The sequence below is a fragment of the Schistocerca gregaria genome, chromosome 5 (genome assembly GCF_023897955.1).
Source record: "Schistocerca gregaria isolate iqSchGreg1 chromosome 5, iqSchGreg1.2, whole genome shotgun sequence".
Lineage (NCBI taxonomy): Eukaryota > Metazoa > Arthropoda > Insecta > Orthoptera > Acrididae > Schistocerca > Schistocerca gregaria.
Genome location: NC_064924.1, coordinates 131480314 through 131505542, shown reverse-complemented (window position 1 = coordinate 131505542; position 25229 = coordinate 131480314). Strand labels below are relative to the sequence as shown.

At 38.1% G+C, this 25229-nt stretch overlaps 1 protein-coding gene across 1 annotated transcript in view; it reads right to left on the bottom strand.

Moving 5' to 3' along the window:
- Window positions 1–1285: 1285 nt before the first annotated feature.
- LOC126272080 (arrestin domain-containing protein 17) overlaps window positions 1286–25229 on the bottom strand; it is a 150471-nt gene continuing 126527 nt past the window's right edge. Inside the window, exons 4-6 of the mRNA XM_049974642.1 lie at window positions 22755–22937; window positions 10398–10583; window positions 1286–5540 (exon numbers count right to left, since the gene is read on the bottom strand). Of these exons, the coding sequence (XP_049830599.1) occupies window positions 5367–5540; window positions 10398–10583; window positions 22755–22937 (543 nt within the window). The 3' untranslated portion in view covers window positions 1286–5366. The remainder of the gene's footprint in view (window positions 5541–10397; window positions 10584–22754; window positions 22938–25229) is intronic.

Below are 25229 nucleotides of genomic sequence, written 5' to 3'. Positions count from 1 at the left end.
AAAAATAACTGCTCTCATGGTCATTCTATTCCATCAGATATTTAAAACCGAGGTCAGAAGATAAAACTGTTTGACACATGACCGCAGCTCAACTAACAACAGTTGGAATCACACTCAGGTATGTGGTACTGTACTAACAGTAATGTATGTAGTGTAACTTGTGTAAGCCCTCCCTCAAATCTCTCATGTTATATCTTCACAGATTTGATGATGGCACCTTTAGTGTATTCAAACCAGTCTTCTAATAAACATTGTTTAAGCGATCTTGGCTTTTGAAGTGCTGTTTTATGCTTGTGTGTGGATTAACAAACCCTTATTCTTAGTGGCCACACTACTACTTGTGTCTGACATAATGACAAAACTGATCTTCCCTGAGGTTGGCCTCTACCAGTTTCTCTATTCTTGTGTAAATAATTCTATGTAGTATTTTACAATCATGACCTATTTTAAACAGAGTTCGGTTATATTAATGTGTTATAAGTGTTTTAATGAATAAAATATGTTCTTCAATGTCATATAAATAACTGAATTACCTTTACATAATCCACTCCTTTAACCAATGCTTCACAAATGAGATATGGCTGGCTTTGAAATATGGATTAAATATGCAAGCCCGTGAAACGAAGTGTAATAACAACTCTGTTTCACACTGCTTTTCTAAAACTCTTATCTTTCTTTGAAAGAAATTTCTTTTCTTTCCAAATTTGTTAAAATTTCAGAATCACACATATCCTAGAAAAGTTATGAAAAACAGTGTTATTTTGGAAATTCAGTGCATGCATAATTCCTTGGGACCCAGCTGTATAATAAGCTAACTTGGAGGTAATGTGTATCAGAACCAATGAATGAGCTTAGTTTAATGTACATTGCTCTCAGAATGTTTTCTCTCAGTGCTGACTTTAAGACCAGGGTGTTGGCCTACTTCATTTCCCCACACTCTGACATGTTTCATTTATCTTCTGCAACAAATCAGCTGAAGTAAACAGTAATTATTCAGCAAATGTGTGTAGCATGAATACTGTGTGTAGTAGAAAACATCACAACTTTGAGTATTTCCAAATATCCTATGGCAGATTAGCAATAGTTAATTAGTAATGCAGTTCCTAACAAATGCTTCATATTACTTTACTTGAGTTCTTCTTCATGGAGGATTCCATGTAATGTGTTGAATTAATTTATCAATCTGTGATCTAAAGATCTAGATTGCTGAAATTTTAGTTCACACTAATGGTGATAGATTGTGAAAGACAAATGTCTGACAAGATTAGATGAAAATCAAAGGAAGTTATTAAGGAACATCATAATGTTTATTTAGAAATATTTCATAAAAATGTATTATCTACATACATTTATTATATTTGGTAAAATCACCATGTCTTAACACTCTTTTAGTTATGTATTGCTCTTTAGATTATCATAGCCAAAAATTTATGTGGACTAGGTATGTTCAGTATTGAACTGAACCACTTATTAGTGTTATCACATAGTGATATGATGATTGTGCACCTGTATAAACTTTCAGGAGAAATAAGAAAAGCGTTGTAGTAGAACTTGGACTCTGCACTTATTACCTAAGCTACTGAAACATTAATTACATTGCACAAATTTTGGGATTAAAAATAGACATAGGTGACAGTGCTTATTTGCAAGCATGCCTTCATTCATAAGGAGGGTCTAGATTGACTAAACACTAAACAGTACACAAGGGAAAAAAGTAGCTTTTTTTATAGTAGTTCCTTTTATGCTAACCATATACATTTTCCATTAAAGCATTTTTTATTCCAAGTTGAATAAAGAAACTCCATAAGTAATTTGTGGTGGCTGAATTCTCTGTGTTAATATGTACCTATAGCCTTAAATTTTCTCTTCCAAATTGGACCTACTGAATGAACTAATGAGACACTAGTACAAAGTTTCAGTTTGTCACTAATTCTTTCCTACAGTGACAAACTGCACTAGTAAAATATGCAACACTTATTATTACATGGTCCTACACTAAAATTTCTATATTTCTGTTATAGATGTAATATATGCTATCAATTGTTACTACATGTACATATTGATTATTCAAGAGAGTTACATTTCAGTACTGGACATTTAAGAGCAAATCAAAGAAACAGTACAAAATCATTTTAATCCTCGTTAGAGTTGGGCTCACAAAGAAATGTAAGTTATTAAACTATTGGTACATATAAATATCTGGATTATACACTGGAACTTTATTTACACATATGAAATATTTATTTCATTATGCTGAGGGTAAAAGGAACAAATCATATAGCTGAGAGGAAAAAATTATTTTTACTAATACACTTACAAACTTACATACTGAAAAACAATAAAGTAAGTCAGACAAAATGTGAAGTATGACTATTACTGCCAATGAAGCTAAATTCAAATATAATGAACCAAAAGCCACTATTTACTGAGAAAGTGACTACTGCAGGAACTGTTTTTTGCCAAATAAAAGAAGTGTGTGTATGTTTAAAAGTCTGAGCAATGTCCCTTCCTATGATGGTAGCAAGGAAGACCCATGTGATACCCCATTTGCTCAGTTCATTGCTTTTTATCTTGAATGTCAATGAAATTTTCATGAAAAAACACCCTTAATACAATTAAATTGCTTATGATGATATTGCTAACTTCAGTTCACAAACATTTCTTCTAATAACAATAAGTAAAAGTTGAACAATCACCATATTATGTGAAACATCTTCAGTTTTATCATCTCCACATTTTGAAGAAAAAAAAGGTTCTTTCTGACTGACTCGCTCTACAGTTGCAGAAGGAGAGCAGAAAGACAGCAGGAAACATGTTGTAGGAATGTAAAGTCACCACAGCACATACGGTGGAAAGTGAAATCTGCTTCGGTGATTGGTAAAGCTGTCCTTTTTCATCATCTGACAGAGTTCCATTCCCTCCAAAGCAAAGGCTTCCCCATTCTCTCTTAATGCTCTTCTAAAATGAGCAGTTTACAGCAATTCTAGGATTGAAGCTAACCTCTGCTTGTTGAACCACCCATGTTATGACCACAAAATTTTCAGGTCTCTCTCTCTCATGAGTGGACTCAGTTACACGTTCCATCCATAATTTTTTTTTTCTTTTTTAGCATACACTATGGCTTTATGGTTATCTCAATTGTGCCAATCTCAGCTCCTCCCCAATTCATTTGTGTTAAGAAATAAAAACATTACTTAAATTTTAAGCAGTGTTGCTGGTGTTGCCAAACCACTTTTTGTAGTCAAAATATTTATAATTAATATATCAGCATCCACTGTCCTATAACTTGTTTGTTGACTTCCCTCACATTTTTCTGATATCTAATCAGAAATACTTTTCAGTTCAAGCTTTTCTTACAGCCATGACACCTCTTTAATTTCACGTAGTCAATCTGCAACTTTTCTTTTTGATTATTTGTTAGCATCTCTTTTAATTCTGTGTCATTCTCAGTTCATGAATAGTGCTAATATGTACACTCCTTCAAACCTCTTATGTACAAGACAAATCTCTGGATATTTTCCTGTAAAATTTACTCATTCCCTATTTCTTGCAGAACAGAGGCACCAAATGCTGTCTAGTGATACTAATTCTCTCTCTGCTTTTTCATCCCATTTACAACTTCTTAGTTTACAACCTAAAATAAAATCCCATTTTTTACATATTCTACCTCATTTCATTTTTATCAAGGCTTTTCCACCTGGATGTTACCGCTCATAAAGAGTACTGCTTTTTATGCAGGTACTTTTGTGAGTTCAATTTTGATTTACATGATGACATTTTCAAAAATCCTTTCTTTCTCTGTGATTAGGTTTTGCTTTTGATGTCATTCTTAGTACAGCTTTGCATCTCTGTCCCTTTCACTTTATATACATTATTCATTGGTAATAACAAAAATGATAATGGCCTACACAGAAATTTATTCCAGGCTGAGAAAGGGGGGGGGGGGGGGAAGGACTCTAAAATTATTATTTTACATATAAATGATTTCGACATTTCTAACATGTCATGTCACAAGAACTAAATCTTATAGGTGATACAAAAAAACTTATTATATCCCAGGGAATTTATGGTTATCCTCTCATCCATCATCCAGCAGGGGGTAGTGCGGAGTGGTGGCGGGGGGGGGGGGGGGGGTGGAGACAGTTCCCCCTCTTGTGGATGCCTGATATAATGACAGTGGTTCATAGTTTTGTTCCTTGTTTGTGACTGTTTCTGGATTAACAGACCACATAACTAAACACTGTAATACCTCCCATATACTCTTACTTACAAAATGAAAGTTACACATGGTTATACCTTACAGTTGAAAGATTCCTTAGTAAATAATGGAAGGATTAAAGGTAACTACTCACCACACAGTTGAACTTTGGTCTTTTCAATTTGTCTGTGTACTTAATGACAGTTCAACACTTCAACTATACAGTAAGTGGCTACCTTCACTCCTCCTATTATTTATATTCCACTATGACCTTCTTTCATAGTTAGATTCCTTGATAATTCACAAACATTTCTTTCAATATACATTTAATAATAATGATGATAATAATAATAATAATTTAGTAGCTGTAAAACAAATAGAATTAACTCCAGATATATTGATTCCTAACAATTGGCACATATTTAAAGAAATATATAAAGTATCTGAAACAATTTCTTTCCTGGTAGTATTACGTTTCTATCCACAATATTAGAATAAACTGAAATGTAGAATTCATGTCTGAAGACTAGTTTATAAGTATTACAATGATATGATAGTTGTTACAGATCAATATTACAGTTAATGGCACTGTCCTATGATGCTAATAATATTGACAAATATACTAAATAAATGGGTCAAACTTTTTTCTTGATAAATGAATTGTTACTTTGTACAATAAATACTTTCACTTATTACATATTTAGTTAGGATTAAGAACATAAATGTTGGTGTGTTGTTTTTTAAGTATGAATTTACAGAGGTGTATTCACATGTACATGAGACAACAGATCTCACAAATGATAATGCTGCTCTGGTGGTATTGTTTTTAAAGCTAAACCACTAAATATTAGTTATTTATTTAAATAACCCTTGTTACATTACTTAGTGTTTTTAACATTTGATCAATAATACTCAAACTGCCTTTAAAACATTTCATGCACTCCAGTTGCTAATCAAAATCTGTCTAGTAAACTGATTACAAGAGATCATCTACTATGGGTAGAAACTTTCTAGCATTGCAAACAGTTAGTACAGTGACCTGCACTGTTTCAGACAGACACACATCTTGGGTCTATGTATCGGATCACAGCAATAAATGAAGAACTTCACAAGAAGTGCACTTGTTATTTATGACAAATTCGCAAGCACAGTCTTTACCAGTGCTATTTCAGTCAAATGTCTTCTCTTCAAGCCACGGTCGGAAAATGGGCAGTGTTGACGGATAGTGGGTGCCTTGTTTACGCTGCAGTGTGCCCTCTTGATTTCTAAATGGATAGGTGGCAAGCATTATGGGTAGTTGCACCTTAATCTCCTTATCCAGGCTCTTTGGTTCTACGATGAACTGTAACAATTTAAGTATGTTCAATCGTAATTAAAAATACAGTTGCTACAAATTTGTAGGAGAGCAGAGCTGACAAATTAATATGGAAGATGATTTCACACAATTAGAAGCCACAATGGCTGCACTCCAGTTGCTAATCAAAATCTGTCTAGTAAACTGATTACAAGAGATCTTTTACTATTGGTAGAAAGTGTCTATCATTGCAAACAGTTAGTACAGTGACCTGCACTGTTTCAGATGAACACATATATCTTGAGTTCACAAATCAGATCATAGCAATAAATAAAAGACTTCACAAAAGATGATTTCAAACACACATCTGCTTGTGTATGAATGTGTAAACATTAAGAATAAAGACTCACATTCCTAAAATCATACTAAAAAACTGGCTGTGATCTGTGGCTCATGCATGACATGCTTTAATAATCTAAGATCTTCTCCCATATTGATATTATGGCTGCTGCACCTAAACTGAACAAATTATTTTTCTTGATTTAATATTAGATGTGGTAATGGAATATCTTGGCTGGAAAACGAAACAACTGAACAAGTAAAGACAACACATCGTAATGAAAAAGCATGGAGCACTCATGAGGAAGAAACAGAACAATGTTAACTGACTTTTTGAACTTTCAACTTTTTGTATTTTCATTCTTCTATAAGGTTAGACACATTCACAAATACTCACATGCATTTAAATGCTTATTGGTTGCCATGGACAGAATGTGTCAAAATAACATGGAAAACGTAATGGACAGGAAGAGTTAGTGGTTAAAAATATGCAGACAGAGATGACACGAACATGTCAGTAGAGGAAGCTCTCCTGGTTGCAGGTAAGGATTGTTGCATGTTGTGGATGGGGTCCACACACACACACACACACACACACACACACACACACACACACAGTGGGTATCTGCTGTTCTAAATGGGCAGTTCTTACTCATTCAGTGATTTAATAGAGAGTATTATAGTATATGTGTTATATTGCATAAACAGACACAGTTCTCCTGCACCCCATATCCTAATTCTCCAATCACCACCACAAAGCAGCCACAAAGGACATCCCCACACACTACACATTATCAACTCCAAATGATGTAACCATAGCCTTTGCCAGGATTTTGATCAGGTTTCATCATGCCCTGAAATGAAGAACATCATTTCCATAATCCACAACAGCTGTCCACTTGAATGAATGTATAATGTCAAACTATGGCTAAGAGCAATCTGTGCTTTCTCCCAATCCATTCATCCATTTCATCATGTGCCATCCACAAGTTCCCCTGCCTGCACCAGGGTGGGCTCCCCAGTATCACATTCTGACCTCATTTCTTTGCTGCCTTTCGCTCTCAACCATCAGCCCCTCTTCACTCCACAGCTGTCTTCATTTTCCCACATCTTTGCTCCTCTAATCTGTTCACCTTATACAACACTTCCTCCAAGGCCTTTTTCCTCTTTTATCATCAGTCAATTATTTGTTGGATATATTCCCATCTATCGCTCTCATTATCCTGCAAGTAATTTTCCTTTATGTCCTAATACATGTCCTGTCATCCTACCCCTTTGTCTACTCTCTGTTTTCCACATACACTTTTACTCATTTTCTACCCTCTCAGTAGACTTAATTGTCAGCATTTTCTATAACATTTTCTCAAATAATTTGATTATCTTCTTTTCTGATTTTCCTGCAATCACTTTCACATGCTTACAATGCGGTATGCCAAATGTACATTCTCAGAAATTTCTTTCTCAAATTATGGCCTCTGTTTGATAGTAGACATCTTTTAGTGATGCTGTGGTTACCTATATCTTATGCCTTCCTTGCTTCATCTGTTATACACTACCTCACTTTCTTCACTTTGTCTACTACATGGTTCTCACTTTCAATGTTAAATTTATTATTAGTCTCCTTTCTGCTATTTCTCATTACTTTCATCTGTCTTTGGTTTACTCTCATATTTTGCTTTCATTTACTGTTCATTCCATTCAGAAGGCCCTGAAATTCTTCCTCACTTTCATTGAGGACAGTTACATCATCATACCCTTTCAAACGGAATTTTAATTTCACTTGAATCTCTTTTTTTATTTTGATTACTGCTTCTTTGATGTATAGCTTGAAAAGTAGATGAGGAAGTCTACATCTTTGCCTTCCACCCTTTTTTGTCCAAGAACTTTGTTCTTGGTCTTCTTTTCTTATTTTTCCCTCTTGTTTGTTGTGTGTATTGTGTATTACCACTCATTCCCAAAAGTTTATTTTTATGTTCCCAAAAATTTCAATCGTCATCTACCGTTTGACAGAATCAAAAACTTTTTCTAACACTATGAAAATGTTTTGATTTTTCCTAAGTCTTGCTTCCATTCTCAACATCTGAACAGTCTCTCTGATGCTTTTACCTGTCCTAATGCCAAACTAACTATCACCTAACAGAGCCTCAGTTTCCTTCTCCATCCTTCAGTATATTATTCCTGTCTGCAGTTTGGATGCTTGAGATTTTAAGATGACTGTGGGTTAATTCTCACTTTCAGGGCCATATCTGTGGGGTGGAGGGATTGGGGGGGGGGGGGGGGGGGGGGGAGGAGAGTCAAACTGGACAACTGTCCAGCAAGTAGAAAGATTTATATGTTCTGTAAGCCAGATAAAGAAACAGTAGTGTCATGTCTTAATAAGGAACTTGAGAAATGTATAGCTCAGGACAGGATATTGTAGAAGAACTATGGTTGAAGTTTAAAAGAATAGTTGATCTTGCACTGGATAGCAATACATCCAGTAGAACAGTTCACGATGATAAGGACCCTTGATGGTATGCGGTTGCTGTCAAGAAACTTCTAAGGAAATAGAGACTACTGCATAATACATGTAAAACAAAGCATAGGGCATCTGATGGAGAGGTACTGAATGAAACACAGTTGACTGTCCTTGTGTGATGCCTACAATGACTGCCATAGCAGATTACTGTTCAAAGGTCTTGCACAAAATCCAAAAAAATAGATGGATGACAACAGCAGTTGTGACACATCATTTACTGGTCAGACTATCAGGACTGCGGAGAACAGGTGTATTGAGCATAAATGATACACTAAGGTACAACAGCCAAGCAAATATGCTATTTCAGAACATCGTCTTGACACCAGTCATTTCATGGAGATATAATAATACTGAGAGTCTGACATGCACTTCCAGCTATTGGGATAGTGTTATTAAGGAAGCAGTTGAAATTGAATTCACAAGTAACCTTGTAAGTAGAGATGGAGGATTTTTGCTATGCTTGTCAAGACCATGAAATGAATGACATATGACAGCAGACTAAGGCAAGACCCCACATTGCAGTGCGCACCACAGATGCCTTGAGGGACATGCAGGTCCTGGACTCACCTCCCAGGTCTCTTGATCTGTCACACACTGAGCACGTACAGGACATGATGGAAAGACATATAATCCAGCCAGCAATCTTTATAAGCTAACACAGGCATTGCAGTAAGTTGCTCCAGATGTCTTTTGCAGGCTATGAGTCTATTTGTGACCATGGAGGTCAAACCTCACACTGATGTTGATAATGGGTACCAATGCTGAATGGAATCATTTAATTCTCATTATGTGATGAAAATTTCCATCGCAGTGTAACTGTTTTCATGCCTCAGTGTACTTGCTATGTAGCTCACAGAACTTCCTTGTATTAGGGTAATTAGATCATTTGAAAAATGTATGGCTAATGAGGTATGTTTTTAAATTTCTTTGAACTGGGGTGGTTCCCCAAATTCTTCCTTTATATTAGTATGGAAATTATTGAACACTTTTGTACTAGAGTGCATAACTCCACTCTGAATAAGTAAAGTTAACATGAACATTATATTGTATATTTATTGCGTAAAATTTCTTATTGTCTTATTGTCCTCAACAAAAACACATCCAAGAGTAAACATACGGGAAAGTGAGTTTGAGAATTATGAGATCCTTAAAGAGACTCATGCTATATGTGCAGTTATCTACTTCATACATTATTCTCGGAATTATTCAGCTCTATGCAGCACTTCAAGAGATTACTGCTGGCCAATAACCCATTAGAAAAGCACATGACCTTCATTTTAAATACTTAGGAGAAATTATTAAGCCATCAAGGAGTGACTTAGAAGCAAATAAAAAAAAGAATCAGAAAATCCTAAAAAATATACATGCTCATGTGGACACTCTACAATAAAACCCATGAACACAAAATTGAGACACAAAAATTCAGTGATACTTCCAGGAAGGCACAAAGAAATACACAACTGAAATAACACAAATTGATGGACAATAGAAATTAGAGAAATAAGAGTATCAGGAACAGTAAAATCTTGAAAAAATTCAGAATAGTTAATAGATAGAGAATCTGGATGAAGAGAGTAACATCAGAAGTACACACACACACAAATAATGATAAGAGACACATGTAACAAAATAAGAATCAAGTTTTACAGACACATTCACAGGATTAAAGAGGACAGAATCACAAGACAAATTCTCAAATTCATACATTCGGGCAAGGGAAAACTTATGTGGATAAAGGAAGTCACGGATGGTCTCAAACAGCTTCACATGACAAAAGGCAACATGAAAGATCCAGAAAAATTCAGCAATACCATCAACATACAAGAACTAGAAACCACAAGGCAAAAGAAGAAGACAGGCTCCAAGTCAATAAAAGTATGAAAAAAAGAAATAACACTTGAAAAGAATTAGGGACAAGAGAAAAAATACAAAGAAATAATTATAAAGGTATTCCCGTACAGATGCTCTAATAACAAATGGTTTCTGAATAAATAGTTATATCAGCACTATTACTGGGGAGAGTAAAGCAGTGAGGAGAGAGAACTCACATAGACATCATACTGGACGTTGATGAGGTGGCAGCCACGCAGATTCGTGGGCGGCAGTGGCGGCACATACAGCTGCTCTCCGCGCCACTCGTCTGAGTCCCCAGGCCGCACCTTACCGCGGCTCAGAGCTGCCAGCTCACGAGTTTCTGTCTGCACCACTTTATTGCGTGATACATACTGGATTGTCTGTGGGCAGCACAAGAGGCAATCAGGACACTGAAAGCATACAACTATTCGTTGTTGTGAGCTACATAATGAAGTGACATCGCTTCCTCTTGTATGTAGGTACAACTTGTTTTGCATATTTCCACTACTTAATGTGTTGTTTTCTGATGTTAGGAGCAAAGTTTTGACTGCACCAAAGCAAGCAATGAGGATCATACATATGCTAACTGAAAGTCATTGCATGGGTGGATCATCAAAGTCATTATCACTACATCTTAAAAATCTACAGCGTACTTTCACTACTTAAGTTCTTCATTAATAATTCATTGTAATTTGAGAGGAAAAGCTATGTCCACAACTACAGCACTAGAAGGAAAATGAGCATTGTTACTTATTACCAAAGATATCAGTGTTCAGCAAAGATATCAGTATGCAACCACAGAAATGTCTGGTCATTTGTCCAACATAAAATGTCTGGAAAGTATCAAAGCAAAATCTGATCTAAAACTACTTCTTCCGGGCAACCTCTACAACTTCATATATCAATATTTAACTGAACATGTGTAGTACATTAGTAAGTAACATTACTTTGTTGTTAAATCCATATATACATGCATGCTTCTAATTCTCCCATCACCCCCATGAACAACACACAAAGGAGCACACCCTTCATTGTCCAGTATTGCCTCAAACAGGCACAGTTTAGCCACATCCTTTGCCAGGGCTTCAGCTACCTATCACCGTGGCCAAGAATGAGGAACATCCTACTCACAATCTTCCCACGTCTCCATACTTAACAATCATATACAACTGTTCACATGACGAAAGATCCATACCCAAAGACTGGAAAGTTCCACAGGTCACACCAATATTCAAGAAAGGTAGTAGGAGTAATTCACTAAATTACAGCCCCATATTGTTAACATCAATATGCAGCAGGATTTTGGAACATATATTGTGTTGGAACATTATGAATTACCTCAAAGAAAATGGTTTATTGACACACAGTCAACATGGGTTTAGGAAACATCATTCCTGTGAAGCACAACTACCTCTTTATTCACGTGAAGTGTTGAGTGCTATTGACAAAGGATTTCAGATCGCTTACGTATTTCTGGATTTCCAGAAGGATTTTGACATTGTACCACACAAGCGGCTCGTAGTGAAATTGCCTGCTTATGGAATATCGTCTCAGTTATGTGACTGGATTTGTGACTTCCTGTCACAGAGGTCACAGTTCGTAGTAATTGATGGAAAGTCATTGAGTAAAATGGAAGTGATTTCTGGTGTTCCCCAAAGTAATGTTATAGGCCCTTTGCTGTTCCTTATCTATATAAACAATTTTGGAGACAATCTAAGCAGCCGTCTTCGGTTGTTTGCAGATGACGCTGTCATTTGTTGACTAATAAAGTCATCAGAAGATCAAAACAAACTACAAAGCGATTTAGAAAAGATATCTGAATGGTGCAATTAGTGGCAGTTGACCCTAAATAACGAAAAGTGTGAGGTCATCCACATGAGTGCTAAAAGGAACTCGTTAAACTTCAGTTACACGATAAATCAGTCTAATCTAAAGGCCGTAAATTAAAACTAAATACCTAGGTATTACAATTATGAACAACTTAAATTGGAAGGAACACACAGAAACTGTTGTGGGGAAGGCTAACCAAAGACTGCATTTTATTCACAGGACACTTACAAAATGTAACAGACCTACTAAGGAGACTGCCTACGCTACTCTTGTCTGTCCTCTTTCAGAATACTGGTGCGAGGTGTGGGATCCTTACCAGATAGGACTGACAGAGTACATCAAAAAATTTCAAAGAAAGGCAGCACGTTTTGTATGATCGCGAAATACGGGAGAGAGTGTCACAGATATGATACAGGATTTGGGCTGGAAATCATTAAAAGAAAGGTGTTTTTTGTTGCAACGGAATCTTCCCACGAAATTCCAATGACCAACTTTCTCCTCTAAATGCGAAAATATTTTGTTGGCACTGACCTAAGTAGGAAGGAACAATCACCACAATAAAATAAGGGAAATCAGAGCTCGTACGGAAAGATATAGTTGTTCATTCTTTCTGCATGCTATACGAGACTGGAATAACAGAGAATTGTGAAGGAAGTTCAATGAACCCTCTGCTAGGCACTTGAATGTGATTTGTAGAGTATCCATGTAGATGTAGATAGAATGTGGTGCTTCATCACCCACTAAATCTACAAAACATCCTGGTCCATCCTTATGCAATACCTACTCCCATATCCTTGCCATATGGCTCGTATCCCAGTAGAAGACTTAAGCTGAAGCCCTGCCCTATGCACCCTCCCAGCACATCCTATTTCAGTCCTGCCATAGGCACATCCTGCCCTATCAGAAACCAGGCCACCTGTGAATGCAGTTATGTTATATGACAGCTCTGTTATAACTGTCGCACAGCTCTTTTATGAGAATAAGAGCATCAACACATTAAAAGTAGAAAAAAATTTCTAGCTTTTGGAGCTGTTAGTTCCTTCATCAGGGAGGAAAGAGGGACTGGAAACACTGGTAAAATTCTCTAAGAGGAATGAAGAACACAGTACAACATCCAATCCCATTTTGTTTGCAGTCCCAACCACTTTCAGCGATTTAGCTGCAAAACCAATGTTAAGTAGCTCATCTGACAATGATGACCAAATGTTAACAGTGCAATATACTGACCATGTAGGTACAGATTATAGAGGAAAAGTATCACAGAACTGTAAAAAGTGACTTGATCATGGTGTTTAGACAGAAATTTCAGGAAAAACACTAGGGAGCAATTTGTAATGCAGACTCGAATATGGAAAATTTAACCTTTACTCAAGCATACTCGTGCACAACTTTGAGTCTTGTTTCCCCATACAACAAATAAGGATAAAACTGAAAAGTAAAATACATCTAGAAAGCTGGAAGTAAGCAAAACATCTCTAATTACAAACCTTTTTCTCTCTTTTCAGTCTTTTCAAAAGCATATAAAGTTGCCCATGACAAAAACTGACTCATTTAGCTGAGCAGAAACTGTTAACTGTTTCTCAGTTTGGCTTTCATAAGAGATTCTCCACAGAGAAAGCAATATGAGACTTCCCCAGTGAAGTGCTGTAAGAGAATTTTATCACGCGCATCACAAAAATCTACATCACAAACTAAAGTGTTATGGCATTAGTGATCTACCTCCTATGTGGACAGAGTCTTACCTTCACATCAGAAAGCACAGTGTCTTACTGACAGATTGTGTCACAGGCTTGAAACTAACCTCATAATGGGGGAACATAAAGCGGAGTACCACAAGTACCAACTTGGCCCACACTTGTTCTTAACCTATATATAAATCAGCTTCCAATCGCTATAAATGGTGTTTCAGAAAGAATATTTGCTGATGACACAACAACAATAACCTAGGTTATGACAGCTGAGGAGACCTATATGTGAAGCATGGGTAGTAGTTTAGGTCTTAATATAACAAAGCAAAACTGACCTTCTGGCACCACGAGTTGGCATTAATGGTCACAGCTTATAAATTAAATAAACATATAGCAAGGTAAAATGATGGGAGATGGACTTACCAGATTCTGTATTGTTTTTTTCCCACAATAATGGAAGATATCTACATGACAAAAGGAAAAAGGAGGACAAACTTGGATGTGGAAAGCTGAAGGTTGTAATGTATGAATAATTTTGGAAGAAGCCTATTTCCAGCAGTGGATAACGAATGGCTATTGACTATGATGATGATGATTCACTCATTTCATATCTCTGAAAGTTCATCTTCTTCATGGGACCTATGTAACACAATCAATCAATTAATTAATCACTTTGTATTTTAGATTTTCTGGTTGTATCCTAAAGTTACAAACGAAGTCTGTTCAGAAAATTCTGTAACATTCAGTTTCACACCAATGGTGACTTGGAGCGAAATGCAGTTGGTATCCCTGCACAGCTCTGTGTTTAATGTGTACCTGCTGGAAGTTTCATTGTTGTATATCTGCTCATTATTGTTCAGTGCTGTATTGAGTAGAATGTTGCACTGCACAATTCTCGAATTTCAAGATGGCAGCGTTAGAGGAGCAATGTGTCTGCATTAAATGCATTGTATGTAAATAAACTGAAGAAACCCTCTACAGAGACTCGCCAAACATTGCAGGAAGTCTACGACAATGAGTGCTTAAGCCATACTCGGTGTCACAAATCAGCCAGATGGAAGATAAAGATGATCATTGGTCAGCACACTCTTCAGTGTCTACCAACGATGCTAATGTCAGGCACATCAATGAAAATGTGCATGCCAATCAAAGACTGACCATCTGGGAGATTGCAGAAGAACGTAATGTTTCAGTTGGATCATGTCATGAAATCCTGACACAGCAACTTGGAATGTATCATGTTGCTGCCAAGTTCGTCCCATGGCTCATGAGTCAAGACCAGAATGACCTTCTCATTACAGTCTGTAAAGAGCTTTCGGATTGTGCAAATTAGAACAAGATACTCTGTGAGAGAATCATAACTGGTGATAAGAGATGGGTCTACAGTTATGATGTTAAGACACTGAAAGGACAAAAATTTTCAATGATAGATGAGATGAAAGAAAATTCGGAGATGGTGATCCAGCTGATTCCAGAAGTGGAAGTGGCCTTGGGAGTGGCACATCAATTGTGGAGGATAGTATTTTGAAGACCATGCACAATTAGTAAAAGGTAAGCAAAGAAGAATTTTGTGAACAAAGTTCCAGAATTCTTTGAACAGACCTCGTATGTCTCATGCTTTCTGACACTTCAGTAGAAATCTCTAATTGAAGAAGTGAGAAGAAATTTAAAGTTTAATAACTTTAATGAAATAGGTCACAGTTGATTGGTTGGATGTCACTTCCAGTGGGCACAAGACATCGGCAAATTACCATGTTGCCATCATCAGGTGCACTGACAATAATTTAATAACTTCATAATAATGATAAACATCTCTTTTTATGTATTCCTTGCATGTTGTAACAGCTTTTGTTGGTAATGTTAATTATTTTGCTGATGAGTTTTGTATGTATGATTGTTAACTGTGAAAATTGAGCTACCATTTTAGCTCATGGTACCAGTGCAGCAAGTTTAAGCTCTCGTAATATTCAGAAATGGCACTGCTCTAGATCCTGCAGATTCCACAGGTGAAGATATACCTTCCCATGTAGGATCTCTACAAAGTTGTAAGCTACAGAGGGCTTAACTCTCATATTGTTTCTGGGTATCAGCTTAAAATCAAAAGCTTGTGGGATATTCATATATAATGTGAACCTTCAATATTTGGATCTTTCAAAATGTACCAACTGTTTTAAAATGGTATATAATTTTAAAATACCTAATGACTTAGAAGCCTTTGCGTCTAACCAACAAGAACGAAAACCTTGAAAAAAGAGTTATTGGAAGGTTTTTCTAGTTGACTACTTTAAATAAGTGTTCAGTGATAATAAATCTTTCCATAATGCCATTGCAACTGTGTAGGATAATAATGAGAAGAAATTGTATGAAAAGGACAAATTCATAATTGCCACAGAGAGGAGGCTTTGAATGGCCCACAAATACATTGAAAACTGACTGCTACGTTTTAGTAGCTATCAGAGTAAGACCTCCATTAGAAGTAGGCAAACACACACACACACACACACACACACACACACTCTCTCTCTCTCTCTCTCTCTCTCTCTCTCTCTCTCTACTGGCCATTAAAATTGCTACACCAAGAAGAAATGCAGATGATAAACGGGCATTCATTGGACAAATATATTATACTAAAAGTGACATGTGATTACATTTTCACCCAATTTGGGTGCATAGATCTTGAGAAATCAGTACCCAGAACAACCACCTCTGGCCATAATAACGGCCTTGATACACCTGGGCATTGAGTCAAACAGAGCTTGGATGGTGTGTACACGTACAGCTGCCCATGCAGCTTCAACACGATACCACAGTTCAACAGTAGTGACTGGTGTATTGTGACAATCCAGTTGCTCGGCCACCATTGACCAGACGTTTTGAGTTGATGAGGGATCTGGAGAATGTGCTGGCCAGGGCAGCAGTCGAACATTTTCTGTATCCAGAAGGGCCCCTACAAGACCTGCAACATGCGGTCGTGCATTATCCTGCTGAAAAGTAGGGTTTTGCAGGGATCGAATGAAGGGTAGAGCCACATGCCATAACACATCTGAAATGTAACATCCACTGTTCCAAGTGCCATCAATGCGAAAAAGAGGTGACCGAGACGTGTCACCAGTGGCACACCAAACCATCACGCCGGGTGACATGCCAGTATGGCGATGATGAATACACGCTTCCAATGTGCATTAACCACGATGTTGCCCAACACGGATGCGACCATCATGATGCTGTAAATAGGACCTGGATTCATCAAAGAAAATTACGTTTTGCCATTAATGCACCCAGGTTTGTCGTTGAGTACACCATCGCAGGCACTCCTGTCTGTGATGCACCGTCAAGGGTAACCGCAGCCATGGTCTCCGAGCTGACAGTCCATGCTGCTGCAAATGTCATCGAACTGTTCGTGCAGATGGTTGTTGTCTTGCAAACATACCCATCTGTTGACTCAGGGATCGAGACGTGGCTGCATGATCCGTTACAGCCGTGCGGATAAGATGCCTGTCATCTTGACTGCTAGTGATATGAGGCCGTTGGGATCCAGCACAGCGTTCTGTATTACCCTCCTGAATCCACCAATTCTGTATTCTGCCAACAGTCATTGGATCTCGACCAATGCAAGCAGCAATGTCGCGATATGTTAAACCGCAATCATGATAGGCTACAATCCGACCTATATCAAAGTCAGAAATGTGATGGTACACATTTCTCCTCCTTACACGAGGCATCACAACAATGTTTCACCAGGCAATGACGGTCAACTGCTGTTTGTGTATGAGAAATCGGTTGGAAACTTTCCTCATGTCAGCACGTTGTAGGTGTCGCCACCGGTGCCAACCTTGTGTGAATGCTCTGAAAAGCTAATTATTTGCATATCACAGCCTCTTCTTCCTGTCAGTTAAATTTCGGGTCTGTACCACGTCATCTTCATGGTATAGCAATTTTAATGACCAGTAGTGTGTGTGTGTGTGTGTGTGTGTGTGTGTGTGTGTGTGTGTGTGTGTGTGTGTGAAGAAAGAGAGTCACTGATATTGTCCTGTCTTTAATGCTTCTGTCTGCCACTATCAAGGAGAGGACTTCTTTGATGATGTGATGGAAGAAGAAACAGGAGTTGACCAGAAACAGGAAGGCATCCAGCGCTAGAATCAGAATGTACAAGAGCTGTGAATGAATTAAGATCAAGTAAGGCAGAAAGGATAGACCAAAATTGCTAAAATGCCTGTGGGAAGTGACACCTAAATGACTATTTACGTTGGTGTATAGAATGTATTAGACTGGCAACATACCATCAGACTTTCACAAAAACATCACCCACACAATTCCAAAGATAGCAAGAGCTGACAAGTGCAAAAATTATCACACAATCAGCTTAACAACTCATTCACCTAATCTGCTGACAAGGATAATATAAATAAGAATGGAAAAGAAAAGTGAGAGTCTGTTAAGTGACAATCAGTTCGGCTTTAGGAAAGGTACAGGTTCCTCCAAGGATGCAGTTCTGATGTGGTTGACAATGGAGGCAAGGCTGAAGATAAATCAAGACTTGTTCATAGGATATATTGACCTGGAAAAAGCATTTGAGACTGAAGTAGTGCAAGAAGTTTGAAATTCTGAGAAAAATTGGATTAAGTATAGGGAAAGATGGGTACTATGCGGTTCATGCAACAACCAAAAAAAGAACAATAAGACTGGAAGACTAAGAATGAAGTGCTCAGATTAAAATTAGTGTAAGATAGGGATGTAGTCTTTTGACCCTACTGTTCAATCTATACATTGAAGAAGCAGTGACAGAAATAACAGGAAGTTTCAAGAGTAGGATTAAAATTCAAGGTGAAAGGATATCAATGATAAGATTTGCTGATTTTCAGTGAAAGTGGAGGAGATTTACAGGATAAGCTGAATGGAATAAACAGTCTAATGAATACAGAATATGACTTGAGAGTAAATTGGAGAAAGACATAAGCAATCAGATGCAGCAGAAATGAGAACAGCGAGAAACTTAACGTCAGCACTGGGGATCACAATGTAGACAAAGTTAAGGAATTCTGCTACGTAGGAAGCAAAATAACACATGGTGGACAGAGCAAGGGCATAAAAATAGAGAAACACTGGCATTAAGATAGTTTTTGGCCAAGAAACATAGGCCTTCATTTGAGGAATAAATTTCTAAGAAAGTACATTTGTAGCACAGCATTGTATGGAAGAGAAACATGGACGGTGAGAAAGACAGAACAGAAGAAAACTGAAGCATTTAAGGTGTGGTGCTACAAATGAATGTTGAAAATTAGTTAAAGTGAAAGATAAGGAATGAGGAGGTTCTTCACAGAATCATTGTGGAAAGGAACACATGGGAAACACTGACAAGAAGAAGGTACAGGGTGATAGCACATGTGCTGAGACATTAGGGAATAGCTTTCACATTATTAGTGGGAGCTGCAGAGTACTGGTAGGGCAGACAGAGATTGGAATACATACAGCAAATAATTGAAGACTTTAGTTGCAGGTGCTATTCTGAAATGAAAATTTGCCTCAGGAGAGGAATTTGTAATGGGTCATATCAAACTAGTCAGTTGACTGATGCCTCTCCATGAAAATTACGGCACAAGGGACATGATGATGAGCAGAGTGGTAGTCAAGTACATACCCCAAAAACTATGAAGTAAAGTTCTTACAATAAATATCCCATTGATGACATGGGTTAACGCATATTTGGTCAGTAATTTCTGCAATACTATGAACTATACAAAAAGACAACTTTGCAAAATATCACATTTTTATGTTGTACAGAGCTGACCTTTAACACAAGCAAGAAAACTATGACGAAAAAATATGCTATGGGATGTGTTTTTAAAAGTTGTTGGGATGAATGTGTCATCTTGAGCACAAACAACATGAATTTGTTTCTCAACAAAACATAGCATTTTTTACAACAACAAAAAATCAGTGGTAAACCAGTCAGTGGTGAATATATTATACAAATTACTGTGAATAAATAGCAAAGTGCACAAGGACTATTGTCAAACAAAAGTGTCAGTCATTGTTTAATTTTTGCACTTCGCAAGACATTGGTGTACAGATGTGTAGTTTGTGACAACATTCCATTTCTTAAGAGTACTGGAGTGTATGCCACATTACCTTTCTCGGGAACAAGAATGACAGTTCTGATACCCTGGCCAGGTCTCCAGTTTGCTTTGGTGAGTAATAGTCTCATTAACAAAAGACAACATATTACCAGAAAGAACACAGATATACATTCATGTGATGCAAGAAATGAAGACCACACAGACACAGTTGTTTAAGCATATCTTCACTACTTAGACATACAACTAGTATAGTGTCTGCTTGAGAATGTAACCAGTGACTCAATAAAGTTTACGTATTTAATCAAAAAATTTGGTTTCAAGATAAACGTCATGGAGTCACATAAGAAAATAAAAATACAGACATCTGTATTGACAATATTTTAACAAATTATAAAGCTGATGACACAAGGAAGTCTTAGAATTTCAGACCACTTTGCTCTGTTTATTGAAATAACTAATGCAAATGAACCAAGTACTATGAAAACTTATAGCAAACCACATTTTACCACTGAAAATTTAAAATTGTTCTGCTCTAAATTAGAAGCTCTGAAAGTGGCAAGCTCAAAATGATATTCCAATCTCTGTGTATTTTACCTATTTTTAGAAAATGTTTTACATGTAGCCTACTTAATGAATTTTTCCACTTATTTTTTCACAAATACTGGAAATAGTTGTGGAAATATAAATTTAAAAAATTATAGACGAAATCAAATACAATTTCAGATAATCAATATTGATTTCAAACAGGCAAAAACACAATAAAGGCCATTAATGAGTTTGTGAAAAAAAAATCAGTTCTGCCTCAGACAAGTCAAGAAAAGTTTCAGAGTTATTCTGTGATGTCACAAAAGCATTTGATTGTATAAACCATCACTTGCTCCTGTATAAAATGGAAAGACATGGAACTGAGAGTTGTGCTTACTATTTAATGAAATTTTTCCACTTAGAGTATGCCACACAAAAGTGTCAAATAAGCTGAATTGGATCACTGCTAGAATAAATATCCAATGGCAAAAAAACAACTGCAGAAGCCATTAGTTATGTTAAATGGTATAAAATCTTATTTAAGAGGGTAGTGAAATCAGTAAAGGAAATGGCTTACAAAAAACACGTCCTGACCCACGGACACAAATTAGAGACTGCTTGGTCTGTCATAAAATCAGATCTGGGAATTAGAACTGACAGAAAAGATATTTCCAAAATTACGGGGAGAAATAAAATTGTAACAAACGCTGGTCAGATGTCAGAATAATTCAATAAACTTTTTATAAACGTATCAGATGTAGATGCTTATACAGAAAAAGTACATGTAGGCCAGCAGGCAGAAGAATACATCAATAAATTTGAGAAAACGTCAGCCAAAGATCTAGAGAATACTGCATTAAGCCAAAAAACAAAAATTCTGGTGGGTAGAATGGCATACATATCAAAGTAGTTAAGGAGCTGCCACGACAATAGCTCACCCCATTACTGGTTACACCGTCAGATCATGTTCTGTCTGACATGGGCAAAAACCCCAGGAGTATCCTGAATCGTTCCTGCTGCTGCTACTATTCGGGCTACCAGAGCCTCTACTGATGCAATAGGAGTTGCGTAAACAACGTTGCGCATCTCTCCCCACACAAAAAAGTCCAGAGGGAACATATCTGGGGATCGAGCAGGCTATGGTACAGGACTACCTCTTCCAATCCACGTTTCTGGGAACCGTCAGTCCAGGAATCGAAGCACACGACAACTGAAATGTGCTGGCACTCTGACGTGTTGGAACCACATACGTTATCTTTTAGGGAGCGGGACGTCTTCCAGCAATTCTGGCAATGCTCTGGCAAGGAAATTGTAATAGTGCCTGCCATTTAATGGCCTAGGTATCAGATATGGCCCAGTTAAACAGTCCCCAAGAACACAGACCCACATATTAATGAAGAACCGCACTTGATGAGCGCAAGTAACTGTGGCATGTGAGTTATCCTGCGAATTGTGCATGTTCATGACTCCACACGCCCAAATGTTGCTTCATCGGTAAACAACACAGAGGATGGAAATTTAGGATGCATTTCACACTGTTCCAGGTACCACTGTGAAAACTGTGCTCTGGGTGGATAATCAACTGGTTCCAGATTGTGGGCGCGCTGTAAGTGAAATGGATGTAACAAGTGCTCTCGAAGAACTGTTCTTACATTCGTCTGATTCGTCCCCATGTTACGTGCAATTGTACGAGTGCTGATTGAAGGATTCCGCTCCACATGCTGCAAGACAGCTTCCTCAAATTTCAGCGTTCTTACCGTGCAACTGAGTCCTGTCCAGGTAATCTGCAAAATGACCCGGTCTCACGCAGACGTTGGTACACATCAGCAAAGACCGTATAATGCGGGATACGGCGATTAGGATATTGTTGTTGATAAATCGCCTGTGCAGCTCGTCCGTACTACATAGCGCACCAAGCATATCAGTGTACTCACTCCAGGTGTATCGCTCCATTACTAAACAGAGACAATGCACTACTACAATGGTGGACAGCAGTTGCTTACAACTTAAGAGCGTAATACACCCTCTAACAACTGAAGATCGTAATACGGCCTCCACCGGTTTAAATAATCCTCATAGGAAAAAATGACATTAGGGAAAATATTTGTTTTGATGTCCCCTACAACCTCCCAGAGTTTGTCGGTTTAAATACTTTTCACCCTGTATATAATTTTTTTGTGAGTTTGTACTGTAGACACATGATTTCAAGATTATTTACATAACTTCAAATAGAGACGTAAATGAATGTACAAAATTAGTATGAAATTTGATAATTTTTTGTTTTAAAGTGTAACATGTAGGTTAAATATTTTACGACGTTACATTTAGCTGTCGTGTGCTGTACGTAGTATGTATATAATGTAGTCAAATGGGACCAAACGGTAACCGGCCAGTGAACAGCTCGGCGGCTGTGCAGAGACGAGAGACGCACCTCGGTGAGGCAGGCCTTTGTGGAGCTGATGGTGACGCGGCTCCGGTTGTGCACGCTGGCCGAGATGCCGATGGTCTCCCCGGGCACGTACCCGCCGCGGTCCAGCGAGACGCGGCACACGACGGGACCCGAGTTGAGGCAGCGCACGCCCAGCTGGTGCTCCACCTCGCACTGGAACGGCTCCTGCACACACACAGCCGTCTCATTATCAAGCACCCACTAGGAACACTCGACAGGGCGTAATCACTGTATCCGATAAAACGCTTTTAGGCGAGCAACTTCATTGTCTGACTTGACGACTCGCAACAAGCAGTTATACCACAGTCTAACGTAACAGTCGCGACACTTGGCCTCGATTTTGTTGCCTACCGCGCCATCAGCGCCCCAAGCTGCCAGCAGGTTAAATTGTGACTTCGGGGCGATCGTGAGAGCGAATAGTGGTTGTTTATTTTGATTTCTACAATTGTTTTTACAAGCGGGAGCATTTGTAGCGCAATAAATGGCAGCAACAACTGGAAGAAGACACCACAGCCGTCTTTTTTAAGGTTTGCTAAGGATCCTGAGAGGTATATAACATCGAGTTACTACACTGTATCGTCAGGATTCACTTACAAGCAACATGTGTATTAATGAGGTGAGTTTTAGGAGAAGAAAATGGCTAGTTAATAGCAGACGAGAAGACCTTCTACATCTACATCTACATACATACTCCACAATCCACCATACGGTGCGTGGTGGAGGGTACCTAGTACCATAACTCGCGTCTTCTCTCCCTGTTCCACTCCCAAACAGAACGAGGGAAAAATGACTGCCTATATGCCTCTGTATGAGCCCTAATCTCTCTTATCTTTGTGGTCTTGCCGCGAAATTTAAGTTGGCGGCAGTAAAATTGTATTGCATTCAGCCTCAAATACCGGTTCTCTAAATTTCCTCAGTAACGATTCACGAAAAGAACGCCTCCTTTCCTCTACAGACTCCCACCCGAGTTCCTGAAGCATTTCCGTAACACTCGCGTGATGATCAACCTACCAGTAACAAATCTAGCAGCCCGTCTCTGAATTGCTTCTATGTCCTCCCTCAATCCGACCTGATAGGGATCCCAAACGCTCGAGCGGTACTCAAGAATAGGTCGTATTAGTGTTTTATTAGCGGTCTCCTTTACAGATGAACCACATCTTCCTAAAATTCTACCAATGAACCGAAAACGACTATCTGCCTTCCACAAGCTGCCATTACATGCCTCTCCCACTTCATATCGCTCTGCAATGTTACGCGCAAATATTTAATCGACGTGACTGTGTCAAGCGCTACACTACTAATGGAGTATTCAAACATTAAGGGATTCTTTTTCCTATTCATCCCCATTAATTTACATTTATCTGTATTTACAGTTAGCTGCCATTCCTTACAGCAATTACAAATTGTGTCCAAGTCATTTAGTATCCTCCTACAGTCACTCAACGACGACACCTTCCCGTACACCACAGCATCTTCAGCAAACAGCCGCACATTGCTATCCACCCTCTCCAAAAGAAGACCTACCACACTTCCCTGCGGCACTCCAGATGTTACCCTCAACTCTGATGAACACTCACCATCGAGGACAACGTACTGGGTTCTATTACTTAGGAAGTCTTCGAGCCACTCACATACTTGGGAAGCAATCCCATATGCTCGTACCTTAATTACGAGTCTGCAGTAGGGCACTGAGGCAAACGCTTTCCAGAAGTCAAGGAATATGGCATCCGTCTGATACCCTTCATCCATGGTTCGCAAGATACCATGTGAAAAAAGGGCGAGTTGTGTTTCGCAGGGGCGATGCTTTCTAAAGACCCAGTTTACCTGTATAATAATATTAGGTTTTGTTCGCTACATTTCGAATAAAACCAGTCCATGAACGCAGATAATAATAAACTCTTGTGGAATGCAGTACTCACACTTTGACATCCCAAATATGCTACCTAAACTGACGATGAAGAGTAAACTGCCACAAAGATTCGACAATCCATCTAAAGCTATAAAACAGTCCTATGACATAGAAGCAGCCAGTTCAACTCCCCATGTATCAGTGCCAGATTCGTGTGAATCGTCAACACAGACCTGCTTTGGAGATGAAGTGGTTAGATTAAGTGTCTTACAAAAGTGTGTTAAGTGTCAGAACGTGCAGATCGCTAGACTTCGTGCGAAGCTATTACAGGAAAAGGAAAGTGCCTACAGACAGCGACAGAAACTATATCAGAAGGATCAAGTGAACGAGGACAAACGAATGTTGAAGTCTGTAGGTATGCATTTCATTCACTTGTGTTGTTAGTCACTTAATTTCTCTTGCTCCCTTCGTGTGATGACATTATTTTGTTAGCACTGTTTTCACTGACAGATTGTTTGAAAATTATTTAAATATTTGGTTTTGCGTGAAATGTAATGTAATCAGCTCATTATAACGTTTTCAACATATTTCTCCCGCTATTTGGCAGT